The sequence below is a fragment of the Caloenas nicobarica genome, chromosome 6 (assembly GCF_036013445.1).
Source record: "Caloenas nicobarica isolate bCalNic1 chromosome 6, bCalNic1.hap1, whole genome shotgun sequence".
Taxonomy (NCBI): Eukaryota; Metazoa; Chordata; class Aves; order Columbiformes; family Columbidae; genus Caloenas; species Caloenas nicobarica.
The window spans coordinates 29,043,465-29,055,372 of record NC_088250.1 but is presented as its reverse complement, the minus strand read 5'-3'; the positions used below and the strand labels follow the sequence as shown (position 1 = coordinate 29,055,372).

General features: G+C 44.0%; 1 protein-coding gene across 2 annotated transcripts in view; it reads right to left on the bottom strand.

Annotated features, from left to right (window-relative positions):
• Positions 1–1,934: 1,934 nt before the first annotated feature.
• Positions 1,935–11,908, bottom strand: part of EPB41L5 (erythrocyte membrane protein band 4.1 like 5) — a 60,111-nt gene continuing 50,137 nt past the window's right edge. For both annotated transcript variants that reach the window (XM_065637864.1, XM_065637863.1), the window contains exons 20-26: positions 11,564–11,625; positions 10,796–10,906; positions 10,141–10,234; positions 9,133–9,210; positions 8,237–8,278; positions 7,721–7,854; positions 1,935–6,915 (exon numbers count right to left, since the gene is read on the bottom strand). In XM_065637864.1, coding sequence (XP_065493936.1) covers positions 6,858–6,915; positions 7,721–7,854; positions 8,237–8,278; positions 9,133–9,210; positions 10,141–10,234; positions 10,796–10,906; positions 11,564–11,625 — 579 coding nt within the window. In that variant the 3' untranslated portion in view covers positions 1,935–6,857. The remainder of the gene's footprint in view (positions 6,916–7,720; positions 7,855–8,236; positions 8,279–9,132; positions 9,211–10,140; positions 10,235–10,795; positions 10,907–11,563; positions 11,626–11,908) is intronic.

Sequence of the window (11,908 nt, the reverse complement as noted above, 5' to 3'; positions counted from 1 at the left end):
GCTCCAGGAGGGGCTGCGGCTGAAGGGACGGGGCTCAGGGCTCGCTCGCGGGAGGCTGAGCTGCAGAGAAGCCCCGATAATGCTACAGAAGAGAAGGGAGCCCCACACCGACAGCGGGACTCTGCTCCCGCAGACTCGCTGGAGCCACTGGAGGCTGTTTCTCCCTTTGATGGCCCGTTCCCAGGTCTTTAAAAAACAGGGGTGAGCTCAGGCTGGAAGGGACGGGGTTTGAGATGCAAAGGGACTGCGTCCCACAGCCGCTCAGCGGCAGGAGTGCTCCTCTGCCTGGCACCTCTGTCCCTTCCAGGCACACATGGTTCCTACTTCAGGTTCTGTCCTAAAAACCTGCAAACAGTACCCAAGACCTCCGCACACAGCCGTTGCTCATACCACTGTGTCACATTTCCTGGGTCATCTTCCCTTTCAGAACTCAACTGGTGCTGTCAACTACACTTCACAGGGTTCTTGAAAAACCTTGAGGGGTTTCAGTCCTGTTTTCCTGGTTCATTTTTATCCAGTGCAGTCACCTTTTCACAGAGGAAGAGTTTTTGTGGATGCGGTTATGATATTTCTCCATAACTGTAGCAGTTAACGAGAATTCATCCCGGGCCCCAGTGAGTGACTAAAAGCTGCTGCCATCTGAAAGCTCGGTGGTGGCCTGCATGAAATAATGAATGGAATTACTCCAGCTAATGGCAGCTATTTAGAAACAAAACAAACCACCTCATTTTTGGCTGGGCACAGACCAAAGGCGCTGCCACTGAAGCGAGCTGCTTTAAAATGTCTCTGATAACAAGGGGAGCTTGCAGGTATTTGATATGCCCACAGTCTAATGCAATCCATAGAATAAAGGCAAAAGGATGCAGCGTTTTTTGGTGATCTCATCCCAGACATGAGATGCACTGTTGTATCATAAATCAAATGCACAAGAGAACAAATCAATCAAGCCTTAACTATCTCGATGAACTCATTGTCTTTAATCACCATTTGGTTTCTCGACATTAAAATGCACAAATGGCAGAGGGATCTTTAAAATGTAAACATTTAAAGGGTTTTTTTAAAAAGTAATAATAAAATGTAAACTAAACCTGTTGCATTGTTTTGAGTTATAAATGGACTTGAAGAACAATTCAGTGACTTATCACAGGGATCATGGTTTGACCTACACAACAAATAATGCCACAAGAGAAACTACTTTCTATGAGCTTAGTCAATGGGATGGAATTATTTAACTTCCTTTTGATACTTTCCCAAGTTTATTAATTGTTGAGAAATGAAGATGATCAAATTGTTTGGCTGCCCTTTGCTGCCGCCTTAAGCATTTCACCAAAATTGGGGCTTGGAAATAACCGGTTTCCTTTAAACAATCACCAACACCACTGTACTTCAAAACAGAACGATCCCGTGAGTACTGGGAATAACAAGCAGGATTGCTCAGCTGACTGGCACTCGCTTCTGGCTGCGTGTTGTGGAACCACACTTGGAAGTTCAAACTTCCTTTCTGGGCACACACCTCTGTACTACGATTTTCAAAACCACTGAACACCTGCCAGTCTTCCTGGAAAACCTCAGCTCTTTCAGAAATAAGGCATTTAATTCTTCAGCATCTATCTGCAAGTTTAGATGCCACCCAACGTTACACCTTAATCAACAATAAATTAAGTTTACAATGTGGCCTGCAGTTTTGACAGCCCAAGTAAGTTCACAGATCTCTCTCCAACTCAGGTACCTTCTTAGCACAGACAGAAAATCACGGTCCCACAGAGCGTTAACGCGCTGCCACAGAGACCCCATCGCCCACCTCCCCAGGCCCGACCAACCCGCCCTTTCGCTGCCTCACCAGCCTGACACAGCCGTGCTTAAAGATGACTCTGCAAGACTTTTGCACTGATGTGGTGTATTTAAGACAAAACTACAGTACAAACGTTTCAAGATTGTGTTCGGTGGACACAAATCACAGTTTCTTGTTCCCATGGACAGTTTCAGTTTCAATACAAATCTCAGTGCAGTGCCTACAACAGTTCATATATTGCTATTGCTGTGAAACAGAAGCAAGAGGGTGCACTTTGTTTTATAAAAAACCAACAAATAAATTATACATTGAGAGCTATTGCCAAGCTTTACATATAAAAGGTAAAAATACAGTAGTTAGTGTGGCTTTAACAAAAAAAAAAAACTAGCTAAAAAAATATTCTTACACACTTTAAAAAAATCAGTTTGTCCAGTTACAGGTGTGGGGGGCTGTGTGTTTATGAAGCAGAGTGCTCAAGCCAAGCAGTACAAAGGAGGGGAATTTTGTCAGGGAACCTCGCAGCTCCACAGGGCCGGCATCGCTGCAGGGCCAGCACCTGCTCCTGCTCCGCACACACCGTGCGGGGCCGAAAAACAGACCCCAGCGCTCCCCAGGCTGTGCCCATTGCTGAGATATGCCCTGAACGCTGCGACAGGTCCGTGCAGCGCTGAGGGACACAGAGCAGCACAGCGCAGAGTGTCACGGCACCAATGCAGCGCTGAGGGACGCGGAGCAGCGCAGCGCTGAGGGACACGGCACCAACGCCGCTGCCACCCCCGCGGCTGGGAAGGGCCTTGGGCTCCTGTCTGTGGTGCTGCCACTCAGACCAAACACACCTGGGTTACACCTGCGTCACTGAAAGGCCACCAGCATGGATTATTTTTATTTTTGGTATAAAAGTTACGATTGTCCAGCTGCATTTGAAAGCTGTGACGTTACCATATCTAACAGCTACATAATTTACTACAACTTTCTAGACTAACACTCTACGTGCCCACACAGAGCTTTAAACGCTCGCTGGCCATGACACAGAGCTGCTGTTAACATTTCATCTGCAGATTTGGGTTGTACCAGAAAATGTTCACAACGTGAACAACGCATCCAGTGCTGTCTGTGCAGGGGATGCTGATCCCAACAGTGCAGCTTTGCTTCAGGAAACAAGAAGGGGCAAGGGGCAGAAAAAGGGGCCACGGGCAGGGGCTGAATATAGTTTGTGGAAAGGGACCCAAACGCAACTCTTCACCTGAGCTCCTCTTCTGTGGCTGTAAATGTTCTTACCAAAGTTGTGTCCAAAAAATTGTCCAAAACCTGGCTTTTACACCACTGTCTTTGACAAAGTATATGTGGAATTTAAGTTTAAAATCAGCTCTCTGGTCTCATCCTGTTACACCCCACAGGTGAGACTGAAACGCTGTTTAAGATGAATTCGTTTGGGATACAGGGTGGGGTTTTTTTTGTTATTATAAATGTTAAGATTTCTATAAAATCTTTTACTCCAGTCACTTACGGGGTGTGACTGGAGAAAAACCACTTTTACTTTTAGAACCACCCACTTTTGGTTTTAGTTTATAATTTTTTAATTACAGAGTTTAAAAGCCTCCATCTCTGATCAGCACTGAATGTGCACACAGCAAATGGCTACGAGGCCACTTACTGAGGATGGGCTGGGACAGATTAGTAAGTCAAGGGGGGATAAATCTGTTAGGAACAAAAACTGAACTTTTTTTTTTTTTTTTTTTAAACCAGGGAGCTGACTTTTTCCAAATGACTGCAAGAGAGCAGGCGTTTATTCATTCCTGTCAACTCTTAAAGTGTTTAAGTGGTTGGCAGACCTGCCAACATCCCAGCACCAGATTCGCACAAAAATTCCTAAATCTCTTTAAATAAATACAAAAAAATAAACTTTGAGAGGATAATTGGACCTTAGAGCAAATCAATCAATAGTCTAGCAATGGTAAAAGAGTCCCTTTTTCTCAGTGGCACACAGGCATTAATTAATACATTATAACACTAACTGTAGAAACTATTATACTTATTTGTGTTCGATAAAATGCAGGTGACGAATAAGGCTACACTACCTCCCAGTCAGTCATGACACAAGGTGACATCTGTAGTTTTAAAGCAAAACAGTGATGCCAAACTCCAGGATGTTCCGATACCCACTGTTGGGACCACATAACTGAGGCACCTGAGTCTCGCCAGGGTCCACATTTAAACACTGATTTGGAAGAGCTAAATAAGCGACACTGAGTTAAATGGAGTGGATATTTGCTCGAACTATCAAGTATCACTGGAAAGAGTTGGGTTTGCAGTCCGAAATCTAATAGAAATCATAAGTCCCCAATTTAGCAGTTGAAAATGTTAAATTTTAAAGTTTCAAGTATTAGTCCTCTGAAAATTGAGGAAAACCATGCCCCTTTGAAATTTTTGTGTGTGCGTGCATGTGTGTAAATAAAACATATCCCTCCAATTGCCACCACCCCAGCCATGCTGAAATAACAGCTGGCTACTTGGAACCGTTTAGATTTTAGGAGGACCGACTCACCACACGTTATTTACTTGTTATTTGGTGTACGTGATTGCTCGCGGGGAATCGAGGGATGGTATTCAACATATAATGCTGCAAAACTTCTGTGATTCTACTTTTGCAAGGGATTCAAGCTAACAGATCACAGAACTCCTGAACGCAACAGCAAGAGTCAAATATCAAACATGCCTCACAGAAAACGCTACTGCATTCTGTCTATTTACAAACCCAACACATGGAGCCGGCAAACGCCAGCTCAGCTGCTGAGCAAACAGATCAGCAGCACGTGCCAAGTTTCCCCGCGCAGCCCCAGCTTTGTACTAGCGGGAAGCCAGAGCTTCCCTTTTGCTGCAGGAACTTTGCTGGCAACTGTGTTATTAATCCAAACTAAGACATTTGGTATTTGAATTGGGAACCTTCTACGTTTTATTTAATATGCAGTAAGGCTCAGACTTAAAAGTATTAAAAAAAAAAAAAAAAGCCAATACTCAACTGGAATTGACAACGAGAGAGCTGAATGGCTGGTGAGCAAAGAGCAGCCCGCCAGGACTGGCAGCGTGGAAAGCGGGGACGTGCCCGCCTGGGGCTTCAGGTGCTGGCCAGAGCGGGGGAAGCGCCTGTCACCAATTCTGACTCCTGGTTCTTGAAGCAATGGCTGCAATCCACTGTCTGCAGAGTCGCTCTGGTACATCAGCCCAAAGAGCTCCCCACGCTTTCTGCATTTCTCTATCAAGGCCTCGGGGGATTTGAGGAGCGGCAGATGGCCACGTAAATGCCACGTGGCTTCTTCCTCAACACTCTTCATTCAGCATCCTGCAAACAAGAGCACAGGAGCAGCACGGAGAACGCCCCAGTCTGACAGACACCCCCTGGTCAGAAAGAAGAGCCCAGTCGGGCACCAACTCACTTGCACAACCCACTGTGGTTTGGTCCAAATCTTTGTCTACACCGAGAGATGTGCACGCAGATGGTGCGCAGAAATGAAGTTGTGCATACAGGTTTCAGAGTGGACTTTCACATTTAAAATTGCTTCTAAGAACCAGGTGTATAGAAATATTTACAAACAGAAGCACTACGTAGAAAACATCCTCCAACCCCAGTCGTATGTACAAACCTCTTCCTAAGAAAGATCGATCCAAACTGTTTCATCTGCGCTCCCCTGCTTGGAGATGCAGGTTCATCATCAGGCTTCTGTGTTTCTGGTCCCTCTGACTCTTGCACTGACCTTATTCCCAGGCTGCATCCCCACATGCTCACCTCTGCCTGTCTACATGAGGATCCTGCTGCCCAGGACTCAAATGATCTCTTAGAAATTGTATCCTGTAGTTCACCTGAGCACCAGCTGGCCTTCACAGGCTCCATGGAGCATGCTCTTGCAAGAGCTCCTACCTTCCTCCTGCAAAGTAGTAAACCGCTTACAGGAACTTTTCATATTTTTTTTCTTATTTTCACCTTATTCTCTCTATTCTTTGTTCTACATGTGACTATTAGATGACACTTAGAACAGGATTCGATGTGGTGTTAAGAAGTGAGCTAGTTGTACCCTCATGCTGCTAACATACCCAGTAAGTATTCCCATAGCACAGCATCTGGAAACGCCAACCAGAAACAGTACGAGCAGAAACAACAACATTCTTTTCCTTCCTAGTCCTATACGACAACAAAACTAACAAATAAGCAATTCCTGAAGTAAGCTGTACTCACGCCTTCACTGCTTCAGCATTTAAAACGTACATATCTCTAGCCTAAAATGCATGTATTTCAGTCGCATAGGAAATGAAATAATCAGTTGCAAAATGCGGGACCTCTGCCGTAGTGCACTAATGCCATGAGCTGTTTGGCAGGTTACTTCTCCCTCTCCTGGTTGCAACGAGGAGCTCAAATCCAGTCAACGTAGTTGGTCACTGATGAACTAGATTTTCATTCTTTCCAGGTACTCCAACTGGAGGTGCAAGGATTATTAAGGGGTTTAAGGCCAAAAAGGAGAGTATGTGTTGGTAAAACAAAGGAAAGCGAGGGAACAATCACACAGAAGCAAATGTGCTTGGCCGTATGAAACAGTCACCACTGTGAGCCCCCGTCCACAACGTGGCCACGAGGTGGCCCTACAAGTCCTCCTCATGGTTCCAGTGTTCACCTACACAGGCCAGGGCGCTCGGACTCTGCACAGCCAATATCACAGTGAACGCTTCTTGTTACCACTCGAGAGGCAGCACACGGTACGTAAAACTAAACCTAGTGTGAGTGGAACACAACTAGATTCTGTTCCTCACGTTCAGAACTAGCTCCAGTGTGGGATTTCCCTCCTCCTGAGGGAGAAGATCAAACCTGCATGTGGCTTTGTACCCCAGTTTAGACTGTAATTCCAGTTAGATTGCAATAAATGTAGAAGTCTCTTCCTGGATCCTAACAAACCAGCTGGCTGTTTGACTCCCATTCAGCAAGAGTTTGATCCCAAGCAAGTCTTTTGGAAGGATCCCTTGGAGATACGTTAGAAGATTTGAGTTTTTACAAGGTGGGAAGGTGCAGAAACTCCTTCTAGAGTTCAGTGGTGAGTAAACATCTTGTTCTTCCTGTAGCATCCTCAGTGACTGGGCTAAAAGGGAAAAAAAACCAAGGCCCTGTAAATACACTCCACCAAGAAGATCTGCCATGAGGGTTTAAGAGTATTGTTCCACAGAGCATTAATAGCTGTTCCCCTTGTTGTCTAATAAGACCAATGGACAAGTGCAGAAGAGCAAACTGAATCCATTTCAGAGGCATCATTTCCACGTGCATCTGCATTGTACAAGGTTCCCTGGAAAGCCTGATTGTCACAGCCGTTGTTCTGCCTCACCGGCATGGCAGAATGGAACAGCAAGAGGAAAGGTTTCTACAGATGCTGTTCACTGACTTCATTACAGCTTGGAAATAACTGGGAGACATCCCCAACATCCCTGCCAATCCTCTTGCAGGTACTGGAACACTGTAAAAAGATTTCTCAGAAAATTCATCTGTACCATAATTTTACTCCAGTACTAAAACATGTCAGCAGACATGGAAAGAAACTGAAGTGAAATTATAATTAAAATCAATTAATTGATTTTATAGCACTTATAATAACAACAGGTTTGCTTCCAACTCCAGCTAAATTTGTATGCTTTGTTCCTTTACTTACTTGAATTAAAAAATGTTTTCTTACCCTTCAAACGTTATGTAAAAGTGTACACACATCAGCTGCTCTGTTTATTTATAAGATTTCAAATGCTACAAAGTGAGACAGAACGATAGTTTACAAGCCCAGCAAAACAAGGCGCTGTGTCTAAATGATGACTCTTAGCGATTTAAGTGGAAGTAGTAAGAGCACATACTGCCCTTCCACCCCAGAGACACTTCTGAAGTGAGTGCTGAGGAGCCCTTACCTTGCAGGGACGTTGGCCATCTGCTGGGATGGTGGCAAATCCGCTGCCGCCAACAGAGTCTCTGTGCTGCCTCTCTCTGCCTTCAGGGCCAAGGCAACATCATTTCCCAAAGGCCCATTGGAAATCAGTCCAGTCTGAATTGGGGAGAACGAAAAAGAAAACAAATAAAAACCTGCCAGGGCAAGACTAGCTAATTTTTCAATGTGATTTATTTATAACAGTAAAAACTAAGATTCATCAAGTTCCAGGGTGGGTTTCAGTAAGTGCAAGTACTTAAACTTTATGGCATTTAGTCAGAATGTAACACAGCAAAAAAAGAAGTTTAAATATTAACAGGATATTTATGTTGTTTGATTTACTCCAGCTGAATTAGTTTGCCTTATTTTTGGTCTGGTACATTATTTTCTGGGCCTTCAAATTATTACAAATTATTATATTTTACTTGAGCTCCTGTTTCTTAATCATGACAAGAGCTTTCTTTTTCTTTTGTTGTTAAGGAACAGTCAAATAACTCACTGGCACTAACCACCTCGGTGTTATCGTGGGCTGGGAAGACACCTAGAAAAAGCAAACAAATGCTCATTAGAAAAGGTTGGAAGCAGCTGAGAACATTCTCAAAAATATATTGCCTCCCGAAACAACACTGACTCCCAAACTGATCCTGGATATTTGTCCATCGCCAGTGTTTGAACCACTGCAGATGATGTGACCTCACACCAAAAGGCAAATGGCCCCGCACAACCCGCAGCTTCCACCCGCTCCCTCACCGACATGCACTGGTTGCACGTTCAGCACAGTGCTCCCTTCCAAAAGGCAACTGAACCCATTATTTTTTTCTGCTTTGTGGATGAATTTAACTAAGGGTGCACACCTGTGAACAGGTTAAAGGTCCTACTCCTCCCTCCTTTTTTTTGGTGCATGCAACATAACTCCTCTTTTGCTGGCACAGATTATAAGAGATTTTTTTTATCTATGTAAAAGGGTTGATTTGTATTAGAAGTTTATTTTAAAGTATTTATTTTTTATATATATATACACACACATATATATATGTCTGTGTGTGTATATACACATTTACATATAATTTCCGAAGTATTATATATAACCAAAAGCCTGAGAAGCAGGCTGACACTTGCAGGTATACTAAAACAAGACCACAGGCCTTTGCGGCACAGATACAAGTCAACTCTTCAGGTTCCTTCACTTCCATGACAAAGCTGCAGGGTCTACAGCCCTACGCCAGCCACCCTTCATGGAGGGGGCATCTATGCAGCGATCTGGGTCAATCACCGCTTCACTCTACTGCAGCAGATCCAAGCCTGGTGGACAAATACTAAAGCCAGAGGAGAGTTTATGAGTAAAAACCACTGTACATGTGTGAAGGAAGAAGTTTGGGTTTGAAATACATTTACCCGAGGTGTGGCTTCTGTAAAGTCAATTAGATTCTCCGTCAATGATGTTAAGGAAACGTCCTGGTCATCTGGAGTGCTCTATGGAACAAATCAGTTTTGAATTGAATTCCTAGTAGTAACCAGATAGGTCTCCTGAATACTGTAGTGGCTTCCCAAATTACAGAGCAGTGTCCTTAATGAACACCACTCTTTATCAGGTCTGTTTTCACAAACCTTCCCATGAGATCTTTTTTAATAGCCTTTTCATTTCAGCTATTCTCATTGGCGTACTGGAAACAAAGTCACTGCGATGTGAGCTGTGAAACTGTCCCACTCCCCTGTGTGAAGATGGGGCACTGCGCCATCTGACAAGGTGGTCAGCGAGGTCTGTGAGCTGAGTAGTTGAACTCAGAAGATGAGACTGATAATTATTCAGTGGGATCAACTACATAATGCTGGTTTAGAGGGACAAAAGCTAAAGGGCATGGTGCTTTAGTGACCCAGAATAACACCTGAGTCTGCTGCAGTAATAGCAGAGTCCAGTGTTGGACTCCTCTCTCCTTTTGGAGAGGGACAAAGGAGAGTTGACCCCGAATTACTACGTGCACTTCATGAACTCCAGTTAAAAATTACCTGATCCTTAAGGTAACCAGAATACCACAATTAAACACTTCACTTTAAACTTTACCCTCTGGGGTTATTTTGATAGGGATTGCCTATGTCAGAATTTCACCTCTGCCGTCTCTTTCTTCATTGGGACGTTAAGAGCTCCTCACCGGTGTGAAGAAAACGATCAGTTTTGAAAAATAAGTGTCAGGCAAAGAACCTGGAAGGACACTCAGAAATGGCCTCTGGAGAGATCTGCACAGTGCCCCTGCCTGCTCCAGAAAGCGCTCTCTGGCATTCAGCAATGACAGGTATTCACTGAGTTATGGGAGGCACGCAGCAAGGTGTGCTCTGCTTGCCTGGAGGCACCAGTAGCTCAGAACGTGACACACAGAAATCTTCCAGGCTGGCAGGTGGCAATACCTTTGAAACAGCAGCTTCCTCAGCTGGAGCCAGATTAGCTGGAATCAGCAGGTCCTCATGGTTAGAGGTAGCCTTGTCCTCATTTAATGCATTACTGAAAGGAGAAAACATTCTTGTCAGCACACTGCTCGAAACACAGTGCTGCTTCCCTAAAAGCTCAACCCAAAAACTTGACACTGGTTCCATGTCAGGCAGACAGAAGACAGATGTTCGTGTGTTTGCTGAAGTAAACACCTTCCAACGATCTCTGCAGATTACTGCTCCCTTTCCTAGTTTCAGCTACAGCTGCGTAGAGACCCAACAGTATCAACATCTTCTATCTCAAAGGAGCTTCAGCCCTTGTTTCTAATTCACCTGAAGCCTTCCCTGCCATCCTTTTGTCTTCCTCTTTAGAGCCAGGGGCAGCAGGACATCAGATATTTCAGTTGTTTCAGAAGATGAGAGAGATTTGCTTGCTGCTTGCTAGGATCCTCACCCTGAGGCCCGGCCTATGCTGATTACCTCCTGCAACACTAATTAAAGATGCATTGGTAAACCTGCTCAGTTAGATGTAGCCTAACTGCTCAGCAACTGTTCCTCATCTTTTCAGACCTGCTCATGATAATCTCCACGCAGTTCCCTTACCCCAGAAACACGTTCTTCCTGAATCACTTACAGAACAAAGGTGTTTGAGGCGGGGATTGCTTTCAGCAGCTCTCTCGGGTCTTGAAATACTGGACTGGTTGCTGGGGAACTACTCTGTGTTTTGCCTGATGGGAGAATGTTCCTGGCACAAAACAACAAAAATAACACAAAATAAAAACCAGGTACAACCTTACACAGAAATTTCTTAGTGAGTCAGTTGTTACAGCACATTTTTGAGATTGCTAGATGTACATTTTATTCAATATCCCCATGTGCTCTTTGAGGCCTGACACACACTCATATTCACAAATGGTCAAGAGATTACATGCCGTAAACCATTAACTTTTTCAGTGCCTGAAATCCCACTGGTACTAGCAATCATTTGAGACTCAGTAATTCTTAGGAAATCAACTGTCAGTGTCGGGTTTTTGTACGCAATTTTTTTTCTCCACTAGAAAACAGCTACTGTAAAGAGACACAATCCCTCTCCCCACAATTAAGTTGTTCATGGGTCAGAAATAACTATAGTGATTGAAGCTGCTGTTGGAACAATGTCTATCAAATTAAAGTATGGGAGAGTAAAGAGTATCTGGATTATCATGTATATAACAAAACTTAGCAACTATAGTGCTTGCTGGTTTTCATTTTAAAGACACTTCGCACTCACCAGGTCAAGCTACGCTATGACAAGGTAAAATGCAATGATCACTGAGCCATTGAAAGACCACACTGAACTGTAGGTTCTCAGTGCTGTACTTGGGTTACAAGATTACACGTTTCTTCCGAAACTGTTCAGTACCTGGCAGCAGCATCCTGAACATTGGAATTCTTGACACCTGTCAGGCTGTCCTCTCTTATGACCTGAGAGGAAAAAATGAACAAAGATATACATTTCTGACACCTGGTTCCATCTTATGTCAATTCTGAGATTCACGGAAGAGCTGAGTGCCTCCCTCTCGCATGAAAGTGTGCCGTTCATCTACTGCTCAGGGACTTGAAAAAAAATCAGTCCTATGTGAAAATTACAGTGCAGAAATAACTCACAAATCTAGCCAAATAAAACACCATTATTTGCTATAAAATTTAGTAGAACATTCTAGAAGCATAGCCTTAGTCACAGAATAATTTCTTGGTTAGAAGGCAA